At 46.5% G+C, this 17,390-nt stretch overlaps 1 protein-coding gene across 1 annotated transcript in view; it reads left to right on the top strand.

Annotated features, from left to right (window-relative positions):
* The first annotated feature begins 493 nt into the window (after positions 1–493).
* LOC142314248 (uncharacterized) overlaps positions 494–17,390 on the top strand; it is a 32,051-nt gene continuing 15,154 nt past the window's right edge. Inside the window, exons 1-3 of the mRNA XM_075352455.1 lie at positions 494–601; positions 3,795–4,682; positions 16,217–16,300. Of these exons, the coding sequence (XP_075208570.1) occupies positions 3,803–4,682; positions 16,217–16,300 (964 nt within the window). The 5' untranslated portion in view covers positions 494–601; positions 3,795–3,802. The remainder of the gene's footprint in view (positions 602–3,794; positions 4,683–16,216; positions 16,301–17,390) is intronic.

The following is a 17,390-nucleotide window of genomic DNA, read 5'->3' as shown; positions in this document are numbered from 1 at the left end:
CGACCACGGTAGTTACGCCACTGTATATATATATATATATATATATATATATATATATATATATATATATATATATACACACACACACGTCAGTACAAGCACACCAATAATCCCTTAAACAAATATACTGTACAAGCAAATAAACATTGCTACAACATGTCAGCCAGTATAAGTAGACTTAGGGCCGAGTCACTGTGAGAACCTCAAAAGTCTACCTACGTTTCGATTTTCTTTGAATATATCTTCATCAGGGGAGATGCCTCTCTGATGAAGATATAGTCAAGGAAAGTCGGAATTCAGCACCCTGCCGCCATGAGACAGGCCGTATTGCTCTTTTGCTGTCGGAGCTCTGAACTTGACTCGGTCTCCCATCGCCACGGACCCCCGTACACCACTGTACTCCCGCGGCCGCCAGTGCTCGAGCTCCTCAGGTGTAGCGGCCTCGTGTACGCGCACGCATCAGGCGTGCGCGCCGCCGTACACAGAGGGGAGGGGGAGAGTGTGAGTGTGTGCGGCGTGTGTAGGAATGTGAGAGCGGAGGCTCTCGTACCCGAAGCTCCGAGCAGTAGGCCTATCCGGTGGACGCCGCTCCGAGTGCGAGGTGAGTGTGCCGCGCTCCTGGGACCGGGCGGGACCGTGAGGTGGAGGTTTCACGACTGTACGAAACTTTTCCTTGTGAGCGCGGCTGCGTAGTCTAGGCCAAGTTTGCCCCTTGTTGTGCCCCGCGCTGGGTGTACGTGCTGCACGTAGCGGTGCGGACCCTGCCGGTGCCGTGGTGCCTGACCGCTGCTGGAGAGCGCCAGGAAAGGCGCTGTCCAGGGCTGATCTCGGCCCCGACTCCAACAACACTGGGTGTGACCCTGGTGGGGGTGGGGAGGCCGCCTGCATCCACTGTGGGCACGGCGCCTCCTCCCGCGGGGCTGATCTGCAGGATGTGTGCTGGAGTCCGGGGAGCTAGTACGGCGCCCTCCCGGGACAGGCCACAAGTCACACAGCACGGGCTGCTGGTAAAGTTTACTGACTGCACAGGAGAGGATGGCTGCAGTCTCCACAGCCTCCCACAGTGTGCCTGCCCCCATCCGTGTGCCCTCCGCAGTGCCTGCCCCCATCCGTGTGCCCTCCGCAGTGCCTGCCCCCATCCGTGTGCCCTCCGCAGTGCCTGCCCCCATCCGTGTGCCCTTCACGGTGCCTGCCCCATCTGTGTGCCCCCCACAGTGTGCCTGCCCTCAGCCGTGTGCCCTCCGCGGTGCCTGCCCTCAGCCGTGTGCCCTCCGCGGTGCCTGCCCGCAGCTGTGTGCCCTCCGCGGTGCCTGCCCGCAGCAGTGTGCCCCCCGCGGTATATGACCGCTTCCTCTACGTGCCACAAGTCAGACAGCATGGGCTGGTGGTAAATGTTACTGACTGCACAGGAGTAGAGAAGAGTGAGCCTGAAGTTCAGTATGAACTCGGACTTTTCCAAGAAAACAAAGTTTGGGTGCTTTATGAATGCAAACCACTTGTGCGAGCATCGCTGTGCTCGGGTACGCTCTGTGCTCAGCCCAGTGCGAGCCGCTTGCAGTGTTGGATCGGCTCTAATTGGGGGTAACAACAGCATGATCACATGTAGAACTGACAATCAGTGACTTCAAATGACGTTCAGGTCAAGTCCATGTCCAAAAGCGAATTTAAAAAACTGAGCTTGACCAGCAGAACTCGAACTTCCATGGGTCCGCTCATCTCTACACAGGAGAGGAGGATGACTACAGTCTCCAAAGACTCCCACAGTGTGCTGTCCTGGTATATGGCCACTTTATCTACGTGCCACAAGTCAGACAGCACAGACTGGTGGTAACGTTTACTGACTGCACAGGAGAGGATGGCTGCAGTCTCCACAGCCTCCCACAGTGTGCCCTCCGTGGTGCCAGCTTCCCACAGTGTGCCCTCCGTGGTGCCAGCTTCCCACAGTGTGCCCTCCGCGGTGCCAGCTTCCCACAGTGTGCCCTCCGCGGTGCCTGCCCCCGGATGTATATAATAGGATATGACTTGTCTCACAAGGTCAGTAACGTGGTGCTCTGAAGCAAAAAATAGTCAATATATATAGTGGAATGCTTCAGCACTCAAATATTTGAGTGCCAAAGCATTCCACTCTATATATGCCCCTGGATGTATGTCGTCCACGGTGCCAGCCTCCCTCACTGTGTCCTCTATGGTGCCTGTTCCCTGCCATGTGCCCTGTTCGCTGCCTGCTCCCGGTCGTGTGCCCTCCCTGGTATGTGGCCACTACCTTTTTGTGACACAAGTCAGACATCATGGGCTTGTGGTAATGTTAACTGACTGCTTAGGAGAGAGCAGGATGGCTGCAGTCCCCACAGCCGCCTACAGTGTGCCTTCCACGATGCCTGCCCCTGGCTGTGTGCTCTCCATGGTGCTTGGCCGTGTGCTGTCCACGGTGCCCGGCTGTGTACCTTTCACGGCGACTGTCTCCCATTGTGTACCCGCCACACTAATCACCCGACCCTTGCGTGCCCCCCCCCCCGCGTGTCCCCACCTGTTATACCCATACCATGAAGCTCCCGTCACACAGTATTTGTGCTGATATAGTAACACCAGGGGATGTTTGGAACGCTGCAGTTATGAGTCAGCGATGCATGGGGCAATGTTCTGTACTATGGGCCTAGCAGTGAGCTCTTTAGAACGAGCCATTCTTTCACAAATGTGCAGGCGCAGACTGCATGGCGAGGGGTTCAACCTCATACACATGGGCTAATGGGAAGTAATCAAGATTTGAATTAAGTATGTGACTTAGTATTTTTGTTGGTCTGGTGCCCCCACTGATCGGGAGAACGGGAGCGTCTTCGTCCAACCTTTGTATATCTTTCAGTCCCATAGACTGTGAATTGGATGGCAGGGCACATGCTTCAGCACCATTCCTTTCAAACTGGGGTCTCCAGACCCCCTTCTTATGATTATGAGGGAGCCGGTTGTCGGACCCAGCGCAGCAGGCAACGTTTTTTTATGCTGCAGGAACAAATGGGCTACTCGGACACTATCATGGGGTATGCCAGTGAAATGTACTCTGCAAATGTCTTGTGCTGGGCCCTTAAGCAGGCTTTACATGCTATGATATCGCTAGCAATTTCTAGCAATATCGAGCATGTAAGTACCCGCCCCCGTCGCACATGCTATATCGTGTGATCGCTGTTGCAGCGAACATTATCGCTACGGCTGTGTCACACGCACTTGCCTGGTCGGCGGCGTCGCTGTGACTGCCGAACAATCCCTCCCTCAAGGTGGAGGGACGTTCGGCGTCACCGCGACGTCACTAAGCGGCCGGCCAATCAAAGCAGAGGGGCGGAGATGAGCGGGACGTAACATCCCGCCCACCTCTTTCCTTCCGCATTGCCGGCGGCAGGTAAGGAGACGTTCCTTGCTCCTGTGGTGTCACACATAGCGATGTGTGCTGCCGCATGAGCGATGAACAACATGGATAAACAACCCTTACCGATTTTTGAGTTTGGGACGACCTCTCCATGGTGAACGATTTTCACCATTTTTGAGGTCGCTTAAGGTCGCTGGTAAGTATTACACCCTGCGATATCGTTAATGACGCCGGATGTGCGTCACTAACAACGTGACCCCGACGATAAAACATTAACGATATCGTAGCGTGTAAAGCCCCCTTTAGTGCTGACATGCCTGTGACTAGTAATGTTGTGGACACTTGGTTTTTCTCCGGATTGTATTTGTGATTTATGAGACAATATGTTCTGTCTTTGGCTTTTGTTTTCCTAATTCTTTTTTTGTTTCCTTTTTAGTATTCACCATGGCTACACAAATGGTTACCCAACCTAGTGGCAACAATATATTCTGTAACAGTGTCAACTATGGCATTGGCGACATGTATGGCTTACATGACCTTTCTAAAGCAGAGATGGCAGCTCCTCGGCTCATCATGCTAGCTAATGTTGCCCTGACTGGAGAAGCGAATAATGGCTGCTATGATTATTCCATGGATGAGGACAGGCAAATGGCTGAACTGACAACTGTTTATGATAATAGCTATTCAGATAGTGATGGGGAAAGAATGGAATTAGAAGTGTCAGACCTAGCCGGTGAGTCTCACATGCTTGATACTATGGATGAGGAACCTTCTGCAGTCCAGGAGGAGAAACTGTGCGACCAACAACCCACCGGCCCAGAAACTAGGCTGGAAGTGGAACCAGAAAAGAAAAATAAGAGCCCTCCTGCCAGGACTGAAGACAAAACAAAATGTCTAAAAAGCAAGCCTTTTCGGTGCAGACCTTGCCAGTATAAGGCGGAATCTGAGGAAGAGTTTGTTCATCATATTAGGGACCATAGTGCCAAGAGGTTCATTGATCATGACTCTAACAAAAGTGTGCCGGATTCGGGCTCTGGTTCCCCTGAGGAAGTGGACATTTCAAAAGGACCTATCCAATGCGACAGATGTGGCTATAACACCAACCGTTTTGATCACTATTTGGCCCATTTGAAGCATCACAATAAAGCTGCCGACAACGAGCGGGTTTACAAGTGCACCATATGTACCTATACAACAGTCAGCGAATACCACTGGAAGAAACACCTTCGAAATCATTTCCCAAGGATTGTTTATACATGCTCACAGTGCTCTTATTTTTCTGATCGCAAAAATAACTACATTCAGCATATAAGAACACATACAGGTAATGCTCAGAAGTGTATGTTACGTAAACCTGTCACTGTGAGCGCTATATAGAAGGGGGGGATGTGCAATTTTAAAGGGGTTTCATTGTAAATACCGGTCATCCATTATGTAAGTTCTGTAACTGTCTGTAAGGCTATGTGCGCACTAGGTGTTTTTTTGCGGCGTTTTTGTGCGTATTTGGGCTCAAAACTGCATGTTTTTGCTTCCCCAGCAAAGTCTTAGGGGTACTTTGCACGTTGCAACCAACATCGCTACTGCGATATCGTCGGGGTCAAATCGAAAGTGACGCACATCCGGCGCTAGTAACTATGTCGCAACGTGTAAAGCCGAGATGCACCGATAAACGATCACAAAAGTGTCATAAATCGGTGATCTGTGTAGCGTCGGTCATTTCCATAATTTCGCTGCAGCGACAGGTACGCTGTTGTTCCTCGCTCCTGCGGCAGCACACATCACTGTATGAAGCCGCAGGAGCGAGGAACATCTCCTTACCTGCCTCCACCGGCTATGCGGAAGGAGGTGGGCGGGATGTTTACGTCCTGCTCATCTCCGCCCCTCCGCTTCTATTGGCCGCCTGCCGTGTGACGTCGCACGACCCGCCCCCTTAGGAAGGAGGCGGGTCGCCGGCTAGAGCGACGTCGCAGGGCAGGTAAGTGCGTGTGAAGCTGCCGTAGCGATAATGTTCGCTACGGCAGCTATCACACGAAATCGCATGTGCGACGGGGGCGGGGACTGTCGCGCTCGGCATCGCTATCATCGGCTAGCGATGTCGCAGCGTGCAAAGCACCCCTTAGTTTTCATTTTTGCTGTCCACACCACAAACAACTTTTTTAGCTGCGTTTTAGAGCTAAAAAAACAAACTGGACATGTCAATTCTTTCCTGCGTTTCACTGCTTTTTTCACCGCATTAGAAAAACGAAGAAAAACGCAGTGGTCAAAAAGCGCACCGAAACGCGGTAAAAACACATGCATTTTTTTCTGGTGCGTTTTTATCGCGGGTGCGTGTTTTTGCGGCCAAAAATGCAGCGTCAAAAAATGCTGTGTGCGCACGTAGCCTTATACTTTTGTTTTTCTCCTTCAGCATTTTCAGGATTACTGCTTGCTGTTAAAGGCTTATTCCCATCTCCAAGGTCCTATCCCAATATGTAGTAGGTGTAATAATATTAAATAAAATCTCATGCTAAATCTCATTTCAAAATCATTATAATTCAAAATACTTCCTGTGGGACAAAATAATCCAGAAGAAAAAAAGACTTCGAAAACCATATCACTTTTGTTAGAAAAAAAATTCTTATTTTTTAAAAATCTTTATTGTCAATTAAAATTAAAAAACAATATATAGAATTATGGAGCCTTCAGTGCAAAAAATAATTCTATATCTTGTTTTTTTTAATTATAATTGACAAATATTTATAAAAAAAAAATAAAAAAAAATTCTACTCCAATTAGATATGTAGTATAGTTCTCCTGATACAGCCATGTCTTTTACCTCATGTGCAGGGCATTGCAGCTTAGGTATCCATGGTTATGCACACTCATAAAGTGACAGTTGCTCATGGTTGTAACCATGGATACCTAAGCTGCTATGCCCTGCACATGAGGTTGAGACATGGCTATATCAGGAGAACTATACTTCATTTCTAATTGGAGGTATTTGCTAATATTATTACACCTACTACATATTGGAATAGGGTCTTGGAGATGGTAATACCCTTTTTAAGGAACAGACCTCTCCTGACAGTATGCTGTTTGTAAGAATTCTTTAACCCCCTTCACCCCCCGGCGATTTTTCATTTTTTCCTCACCTTCTACCAAGAACCATAACTTTTATTTTTCCATCTTGCCATAAAAGGGCTTGTTTTTGCAGTTGCGGGACGAGTTGTACTTTTAAATAAAATCATTTGTTTTACCATATTGTACTGGAAAATGGGAAAAAAATTTCAAGTGTGGTGAAATTGCAAAAAAAGTGCAATTGCACAATTATTTTTGGGATATTTTATTCACCCTGTTCAATGTATGGTAAAACTAACGTGTCAGTATGATGCCTCAGGTCGGTTCGAGTTTGTAGATACCAAACGTGTACTTTTACTTTTATCTAAGGGGTGAAAAAAAAATCAGAAGTATGTCCAAAAAAAGAATAGCGCTTTTTCTGCCATTTTCCGAGACCAGTAGCGTTCTCATTTTTTGGGATCTAGGGCTCAGTGACTGCTTATGTTTTGCATCTTGAGCTGACGTTTTTAATTATACCATTTTTATGCAGATGCTGTGTTTGATCGCCTGTTATTGCTTTTTTAAAAAAATTTGCGGCTACCAAAAAACTTCATTTTGGCGTTTGGAATTTTTTTTCTCACTGTATACCGATCAGATTACCGTATTTTTCACTTTATAAGACACACCTGATTATAAGACGCACCCCCAAATTTGGTGAAGGAAAAGAGAATTTTTTTTTTAATGTTAAATGGGGTCCATCTTATAATGCCAGTGTCTGTCTAACAAATCATATAGGGTATATGTCCCTCATAGCCCCCCATCCTAAAATTAGCCCCCTTAATCTGGACATGGCCCCCTTATATTGAATATAGCCCCCTTGTGCTGGGACACGTTCCCCTGTGCTGCCTATGGCCCCCTATGGATTGTACACGTTCCTGTTGTGAATGTTAGTTATGTTTTGGCTGCTGGGAGGCTCCCTCTGGTGGCCAGGAATGGTTTGGACTTGGACCAGGTGTGTTGTGCAGTGGGCATTTCCTTTGCTAACTCTCTGCTTATTTAAATCCTGGTCTGATAGCTGACTATGCCGGATGTCAGTTGTTCTTTGTATCACCAGCCTGCTTCATTCTGCTCCACACCACATCTACCCCAGATAAGTGCTTGCTCTTTATTTATTATTTGGTTCTTTTGCTCTTATCTGGATTTGTCATTTGCTGTGGTTGTTTTCAGTTATTTGCATGCAGAGATTTTCCCCTCAGTTGCTTGGCTGGGGAATTCCCTGCAGTTCTGTGTGGAGTATAGCTCCTTTGGGTCCATGTATTTGTGGCTTGTTGAATTTGTTATGATTCTTGTTTTCTGTTCATTGGTATGACAAGAGCACCTGGTATAGGACGGAGTTCAGATTGTGCGATCTGAGGGCCTTTTTGTACTATCAGGAATTTGGAATTTTGCAGTGTTTTAAGCTCTGGCCACCATCAGTCCCTTTCCTGTCCTTTCCTATTTTAGTCAGTGGGGGCCTCATGTTTTGCTAATCCTGTCATCTACCTGTGTATTGTGTTTTTCCTATATCACCGCAGTCTTTGAATGTGGGGGGCTTGCTATTCTTTATCTATTTTCTCAGGCAGAGAGTTATTCATCTTTCCTTCCTTTAGGATAGTTAGTTCTCCGGCTGGGTTCGCGGTGCACAGGATGTTAGTTCACCCCTCGGCTACTTCTAGTTGTGATGGTTAGTAAGGGGATGGCAGCCAGATTAGTTGCCAATGCTCTTGTCACCTTTTAGCAATGATTTGTGGTGGTCTTCCATGGTTCCGGATCATAACACGTTCCCCTGTGCTGCCTATGGCCCCCTATGGATTGCAAACGTTCCCCTGTGCTGCCTATGGATTGCACACGTTCCCCTGTGCTGCCTATGGATTGCACACGTTCCCCTGTGCTGCCTATGGATTGCACACGTTCCCCTGTGCTGCCTATGGCCCCCTATGAATTGCACAAGTCCCCCTGTGTTAGATATCGCCTCCAGGCTGCTGCCCATAGTAAAATAAAACACACTTTCCTTTCCTCCTCCAGCGCTGATCTCCCTCCTGTCTCCCTCCATGCTTCTGTTCCTCCACTCCCTGGTTCTCGGTAACGGTCATGTGATTGGCACAGCAGAGTGAGATCATCTCTGCTTGCCTGATCACAGTGGAAGCAGGGACACCGGGGAGAAACACTGGAGGGGGTAAGTAAAGCTTTTATTTTAGGATGAGCAGCAGCATGGGGGCCATATCTAACACAGGGGGGGCATGTGCCATCACAGTGGGGCGCAGGCTCATATAATATGCACCGCTCCCTCAGCCCGTCACTGCGGTGCAGTTTCAGCACCACGGTGATGGACGGTGGCTATGCATATTATATGAGCGAAAGCATGAGATCTAACTCTGCCGCCCCCAGCGTTCACCTGCCCCCACCTCTATATATATATATATATATATATATATATATATATCTATATCTATATAATATATATATACACCCCCCCCCCCCGTATATTCGGCCTATAAGACGCACCCCCTACTTTCCCCCAAAATTTGGGGGAACAAAAGTGCGTCTTATAAAGCGAAAAATACGGTAATTGATTTTATATTGTAATCGGGCATTTCTGAATGCAGCAATACCAAATATGTGTATTTTTTTATTTATTTTCAATGGGGTGAATGGGGGTGATTTGAACTTTTTTCAGGTCTTTTATTTTTTCATATTTTTTAAAACATTTTCTTTATTTACTTTACTAGTCCCCCTAGGTGACTTCATCACTGTACTGTCTGCTTGCTTGTTCATTTCTACTGATCAGAGCAGCATCGCACTGATCAGCAGAAATGCAGCGTTCCTGTGAGAGCCGACGCTTTGTCAGTTGTCACAGGAAATACGTCATGGTAGCGTCGGGGGTCATCAGCTGACCCCGCGTTACTTTGGCAACCCATTGGCGCCCTGTGATTGCGTCACAGGGTCACCATCAGCGGGAACGGCATGATCAGTATTAACAGCACAATCTAAGTGGTAAACAGGTGCGGGTGGATCTCTGATCCATCCGTGCCTGTTAGCCGCACATGTCTACTGATTGGAACAGCAGACATGTTCGGGGATTACCAGGGGCTATCCGCCGGAGCCCGCGGTTACTGGGGGACACGACTTAAGACTTGTATATACATCCAAAGTCATATAGGGATTAATATACTTAGGATCTAGTCATATGAAGCAGTAATGATTTATTCACATGTTAAAATCATGTCATAGTTTTCCATGAAATAACCAACATGACAGCATAACCAAAGCCTTATACAGGGCTGTGGAGTCGGTAAGCCAAACCTCCGACTCCGACTCCTCAAATTCTCTTGCACCGGCTCCGACTCCGACTCCGGCTCCGGCTCCGGCTCCTACATATATTGCTTATAGTTAGGTGAAAAATGTATTGTAGTACATGAATATGTGTATGTGAACATCAGACATTTAATAATTTTTATGATACAATAATCAAGATATTTGGATAGAACATAAAATATATTTATTGGAATACAACTTTAGAACACAAAAAACTGTAATAAATTGTAAATATGTAATATATACAGTAGATTACATATATCTTGTGTGTGTGTATACACTGTATGTATGTATGTATATATATATATATATATATATATATATATATATATTACATATTTACAATTTATTAGTTTTTTGTGTTCTAAAGTTGTATTCCAATAAATATTTTATGTTCTATCCAAATATCTTGATTATTGTATCATAAAAACAATTAAATGTCTGATGTTCACACTGTACTACAATACATTTTTCACTTAAATATAAGCATTATACTAAATGTTATTATTTAGTAAAATATTCAGCACATTCTGCATTACACGCCTGTCCCCAATTTATTATATATTTTAGGAGTCGGAGTCGGTGCATTTTATACCGACTCCAACTCCGACTCCACCAAAATGAGCTCCGACTCCGACTCCACAGCCCTGGCCTTATATATGTAATGTTTAATAATTAGAAAGCCACACAATGGCACAGCTGCATGTAAATACTACATTTTATCTGTAAGGCCCCCTTCACATGCATGTGTCTCCGGTACGTGTTAGGTCCGTTCCTGCACGTACCGGAGACACGGGCACTACGTAGACCCATTAAAATCAATGGGTCTGCGCACACGTGCGTGTATTGCCATGGTACGTGTGGAGCATACGCATGTCCGTGTGTTCCACACGTGGACATGTCCGTTCTTCTCTGGCATCACGGGTTTCACACAGCCCGCATACGGACAACACGGATGTAGTGTGGATGCGGTCCCGTGTGACACGTGCCGGAGAAAACACACGTGTCAGAGAAAAGAATAACAAATCTTTACTCACCTTCTCCAGCCCTCCTGTCTCTGCCGCTGCTGTCACTTGCTGCCGACCGCCGCTCATTATGCTCATTTAATATTCACTTCACTGCGGCCGGAAACAGCAGCAGCGGGGAGTCGGCAGGGTGGGAGACCGAAGATCAGCACCACGGACAGCGACGCCAGGGCCAGGTGAGTTGAAACTTCTCGTTCTCCATGTGTTATCACGGATAACGGAGAACACACGTAGTGCCATAAAAACGGCACACGGAGGGGAAAACGCACCTTTGACACGTCCGTGAAACACGTGCGTGATTTTCACGGACGTGTGAAGGGGGCTTAAGAGTGGTGAAATCAATTAACATGCACAAAATACTTGTGCACTAATGGATCTGTACTCATGGGGGTAAAAAATATATATTGTATTTTTCACTTTATAAGACGCACCCCCAAATTTGGTGAAGGAAAAGAGAGAATTTTTTTTTTTATGTTAAATGGGGTCCGCCTTATAATGCCAGTGTCAAATCATATAGGGTATATGTCCCTCTAGGCCCCCCATCCTAAATTTAGCCCCCTTAATCTGGATATGGTCCCCTTATATTGAATATAACCCCCTTGTGCTGGCACACGTCCCCCTGTGCTGCCTATGGCCCCCTATGGATGGCAGATGTCCCCCTGTGCTGCCTATGGCCCCCGATAGATGGCACACGTCCCCCTGTGCTGCCCATGGCCCCGTATGGATGGCACACGTCCCCCTGTGCTGCCTATGGCCCCCTATGGATTGCACACGTCTTCCTGTGTTTGATATGGCCCCCATGCTGCTGCCCATAGTAAAATAAAAAAACTCTTTACTTGCCTTCCCCAGCGCTGCCCTCCCGGTGTCTCCCTCCGTGCTGCTGAGCTCCTGCACTTCCTGGTTCTCAGTGCCCGTCATGTGATCGGCACTGCAGAGTGACATCATCTCTACGTGCCTGATCGCAGCAGCAGCAGGGAGACCGGGGAGACATCGGGAAATCAGCGCTGGAGGAGGTAAATAAAGCTTTTTTTATTTCAGGATGGGCAGCAGCATGGGGGCCATATCTAACACAGGGGGGGCCATGTGCCATCAAAGAGGGGTGCAGGCACATATAATATGCAACGCTCCCCCAGCCCATCACCACTGTGCGGTTTCAGCACCACGGTGATGGACAGCGGCAGTGCATATTATATGAGCGGGAGCAGGAGATCTAACACTGCCTCCTGCAGCCTCCAGCACCGCTCTAGAGCTGCCCCCACCTCCCCTGGGCCCTGCAGTATATAATCCATATATTCGGATTATAAGACGCACCCCCTATTTTCCTCCAAAATTTGGGGGAACAAAAGTGCGTCTTATAATGCGAAAAACACACTATATAAATATCTATCTCAATACAGCACAAGAAAGAAATTAAATCAGAGGTGCACTCTCATAATATGGTCATATCAAACTTTTCTTAGCTGCTCACTTTGACCAAAAAGAGACCAGAATATTCCAGAGAGAATGGCCTAAGGCCTTGTGCGCACTAGGCGTTTTTAGCGGCGTTTTTTACCGCGTTTTTGTGCTGAAAACGCAGTGACATTGCTTCCCCAGCAATGTCTATGGGTTTTCAGAAGTGCTGTCCGTACACAGCGTTTTTTTGTAGCTGCGTTTTTGTGGTGACCACAAAAATGCAGCATGTCAATTATTTCTGCGTTTTTCACTGCGTTTTTCACCCATTGAGTTCAATGAGATGTTCAACAACGCAATGAAAAACGCATATAGCTGCGTTTCTATGACTAAAAACGCAGCTATAAACGCATGGGGTGGGCAGTAAAGTGACGTGTACAGGAAGAGGATTCCTTCTGTTGGTAAACACAGAAGCATGAATCCTCCCGGTACAGTCACCGCTGCGTCCACAACCCGCCCGGTGCCATGTCAGCTCCGTGCGGCGCCATGTCTGGGCGGGAGGTGGAGGCAGTGGCGAAAACAAAAGTGAACAGTAGAAAAAAAAAGTCATATATACTCACCTGTCTGCAGGGTCCCGGTGCCATGCTCGCTCCTGTCCCGGTACCGCCGCTTTGGCTGTGTGCAGTCTCCCCGGGGCACGTACGAAGCTTGCAGGACCTGGCGGTGGATCACCTGATGCAGTCACCGGACGCATCAGCTGATCGTAATTCTCGCGGTGTCGCCGGCTTTTTCGCGCCCGGCCGGCTATCAGCTGATCCTGCCGTCAGGAGACTTCATCAGTTGATTACCGGTAGCTCCTGCAGCGATGGGACAGGATCAGACTCTCATCCGATCGCTCCAGGAGTTGCCGGTAATCAGCACAGACGTGAGTATTTATTTATTTATTTATTTTTTTTGCACCGATGCATCAGCTGATTGTATAATCGGCTTTTATACAATCAGCTGATGTGTGATGTGATTCACGTCCTTTAACCTGACACATCATCTGATCGCTTTGCCTTCCAGCAAACCGATCAGATGACATTGGATCCGGATTGGACGGCGCGGGACCCTGACCCAGGATTACTGCGGATGGGGGTTCTTTATTTCAATAAAGATGGAGTCACTAATTGTGTTGTGTTTTATTTCTAATAAAAATATATTTTTCTGTGTTTTTTTTTTTTTTTATCATTACTAGAAATTCATGGTGGCCATGTCTAATATTGGCGTGACACCATGAATTTCGGGCTTAGGGCCAGCTGATAATATACAGCTAGCCCTAACTCCATTATTACCCAGCGAGCCACCTGGCATCAGGGCAGCTGGAAGAGTTGGATATAGCGCCAGAAGATGGCGCTTCTATGAAAGCGCCATTTCCTGGGGTGGCTGCGGGACTGCAATTCACAGAGGGGGTGCCCAGAAAGCATGGGCACCCTGCACTGTGGATTCCAATCCCCAGCTGCCTAGTTGTACCCGGCTGGACTCAAAAATTGGGCGAAGCCCACGTCATTTTTTTTTGTTAAATTACTTCATGAAATTCATGAAATATAAAAAAAGGGCTTCCCTATATTTTTGGTTCCCAGCCGGGTACAAATAGGCAGCTGGGGTTGGGGGCAGCCTGTACCTGCCTGCTGTACCCGGCTAGCATACAAAAATATGGCGAAGCCCATGTCATTTTTTTGGGGGGCAAAAACTCCTGCATACAGTCCTGGATGGAGGATGCTGAGCCTTGTAGTTCTGCAGCTGCTGTCTGCTCTCCTGCATACACTAGTTCTGCAGCTGCTGTCTGCTCTCCTGCATACAATGAACATTTTGAAGAAGGAAATGACATCAGACCTTTTTTTTTTTCATCAACAATCTTTAATGGCATTGTGCACTGATTAAAAACGCAGTGAGCAAAAACGCAGTAAAAAACGCACCAAATCGCGGTAAAAACGCATGCGTTTTTGTTGCGTTTTTAGCAGCGGGTGCGTTTTTTGAGACAAAAACGCACATAAAAACGCCTAGTGCGCACATACCCTTACAGTAAAATAAGGCTCTGTTCACATGTCCGTTTATCCTTTTTGTTGCTTTTAGGACAGATCCACAGAATTGGCATCCTGTGCAGTCCCGTTTCAAACGGAATCAGCGGGGCCCCATTGATTTATATGGTGTATGGCTGGTTTATTTGTGGAACAGACAGCATGCAGGGCTTTTCCTTCTATTCTAGAAAAAAAAATGTCACCAACAGAAATCAGACAGACGCTAGTGGGGCTTCGCTACTTCCACCTCAAACAGGAACACACAGGGTCTTCTTAATTGTTTTAAAGCAAATACCAATGAAGGGAAGGATAAACGGACATGTGAGACTAGCCTAATGTGTCAATACAGACAAAATAAGAGGGCAGAAGAAAAATATGAACTTAAAAGTCCCTTTCCTCCCAGAGTAAGGCTATGTGCGCACGTTGCGTAAATACATGCAGTTACGCTGCGCTTTGTAGCGCAGCGTAACTGCATGCGTCCTGCGTCCCCTGCACAGTCTATGGAGATTGTGCAGGGGCCGTGCGCACGTGGCGTTTAAGAGCGCAGCGCTTCGGCTACTGCCGAAGCGCTGCGTAAAAAGAAGTGACATGTCACTTCTTTCCTGCGCTTTGCCGGCAGCTCCTGCTCTGTCTATGGGAGGAGCTGCAGGCAGAGCGCATGGAATCGGCGCTCACTACGGACATTTCTGCAGCGATCTAAATCGCACATGTGCTCTTCAGATCGCTGCAGAAATTTCTGCAGGGCTAGTACGCAACGTGCGCATATAGCCTAAGTGTCTCAACCCTGCGTGTGTGCCCCTAATCTGAAAGAGTATTCCTAAATAAATAGTATGTTCCTGAATATATCATGAGTCATTCCTTGTCCATGATCATCCCTGGTTCCACAAGAACTACTTTAATGAGCAGGACATCATCAGGACAGGATTTCTATTTCTGAATGTACAAAGAATATTTCCTTTTGAATTTCAGAAGATGGAAATCTTTTTAAAGAAGATTTCATATATAATTTTAGTTATTTTTCTTTATAAATCTGTGTATATGTGCATGTAATGTAGTGCGAGTGTATTAATATTGTCACCTACCGCTGCTCTCTCGGGTGTCCAGCGCTGTTCTTCTATTCTCAGTGATGTCACCTCTATGCAGCCTATCCATATCACACTGCGCTCTCCGTAGCTTGGGCATAGAATGATCCGGATAGTCTGAAGAGCAGTGATGTCACCAAGAAGAGGAGCAGAGTGGCACTGGATCCTAGAGAGTGCAGCGGTGAGAATATTAATACATTACATGCACATTTACACACTTTAAAAAAACAAAATCTAAATGTGAGTGCTCCTTAAACATGAAGAAGAATTGAAACCAAGGTGTGTTAGAAAGATTCATGGAGATGTTAGGCTGGTCCATATCACTGTTTCAGAACTGATCTGAATGTATGGATTGGTCACAGGTCTCCGGACTTGAATTCAGCAGCTCGTATATGCCGATGAGGTTACTGTTTCCGGTCCGTAGCCCATGGAACTTGACTATCCATCTCCATGAACTATAAGGAAAGCTGCCTGTACGTTGCAGGTTTACTGACTGACACTTTTTTCCCTATCCTTTGAGCACACTTGTACATGTGATCAGTGCAAATGTACCAAGCTGTGCGGCTGGCACTAGGACAGATTTTCATCCTTTGGAAATTGGCAATGAAGTCTCCCATTCATTGCTGCAAAAAATGTTGTAAATGCCAACAATAGAGATCACTGCACTCTCAAGAAGTTGAAATCAAAATTGTGCTTTTATTGTGAGTCTTGCGACAAAATGTTGTAAATGAAATTCTGTTCATCATAAAGTTGTAGCAGTTTCAATTCTCTGTACATTTTCTTGAATTTGCAGAAAATACTGCTTATTATGGGCACACGCGTGCCAGGCTAATTTATTTTTGCGTTGTGTCATTGAAATTGAGATTTTCTTTATTTTTACCTGTAACTGAATTCTCTATTTTTCATTTTTAGGTGAACGACCTTATCAGTGTGTTATGTGTCCGTACTCGAGCTCACAGAAAACTCATTTGACCAGACACATGCGGACTCACTCAGGTTGGTTCCAGATGAGGCTTTACTATAGTAGCCAGTAATAGCTATTGGCATTTAGCACAATCAGTTTGGGGCATTCAGTTGAACTGTTTTCTTTAATACTTTCAAAATAATGTGCATGTCTGTCATTATGTGAAAAATACAGTGAGGCATAGTCCTCATTTCTAGAGATGAACGTACCTCAGGAAGGTTGGTTCTGCGGGTTCAGCTGGACTTCAGAAAAAGTTCTGTTCTGGACCCGGACTTGACCTGAACTTCATTTGAAGTCACTGATTGGCAGTTTGGCTCTCCACCCACATACAGGCAGCCATCAACTGAGCACTTCTGGGGGTGGGAGAGCATGGGCTTGGTTTTTTGTGCACACTACAGCCATTAATGGTGATTTTTAACCCCAGTGCGAGCCATTCAATTACTTCAAGCGGCTCGCACTTGGCCGAGTTTTCCACGAGCATAGCACTGCTCACTCGGGTGGGTTGTATACGTAAAGCTGTGTCGGTACGACCAATAAACTTTAAAGTTCAGGTTCGCTCATCTTTAATCAATGCTTTTTAGACTGTGTAAACTCAGGGCCAGATTCATCAAAACCTTCTCTCCAGAATTCTGGCGTAAGTGTTTTGAAAAGTCAAAAACTCTTGGCGACAACTTCTCCTAGCTCTGCAGAATGGGCAGAGCTGGGGCGGGGTAGTGATTGGAGTAAGATTTCTGGTGCAGCACATTGAGGCACACGCCACTGGTGAGAAACTCCACATTCATGAATCAGGAGCGTCTGGCTTCACCCTTGTCTAGATTTATCATGGTGTTTCATGCTATGTAATAAATCTAGTGGATGTTTAGCCTGTGAAAACTTAGTTTTTTGGCACCTGTTAGTTGGGCTTTCTCGGTGCCAGAAATTTGAAAAACCATTTTTGCTTTTTTTTTTTGTTGCATGTTAGGTCACACTTTGTTGAAAACAGGTTGAGAAATTTACAGCAGCAATCATATCAAAGAAGGAGTGCTCAATGTTAGACAAAAAAGCATGCAGATTGGAGAAAGAGTCTAACATATAACTGAACACAATAGAAGTCCTAACATTTGTTTAGTGATCATACAAATG

Source organism: Anomaloglossus baeobatrachus, chromosome 1 (assembly GCF_048569485.1).
Source record: "Anomaloglossus baeobatrachus isolate aAnoBae1 chromosome 1, aAnoBae1.hap1, whole genome shotgun sequence".
NCBI classification, from domain to species: Eukaryota; Metazoa; Chordata; class Amphibia; order Anura; family Aromobatidae; genus Anomaloglossus; species Anomaloglossus baeobatrachus.
Note: the sequence above shows the minus strand (reverse complement) of the source record. Positions and strands in the feature narration are given on the sequence as shown.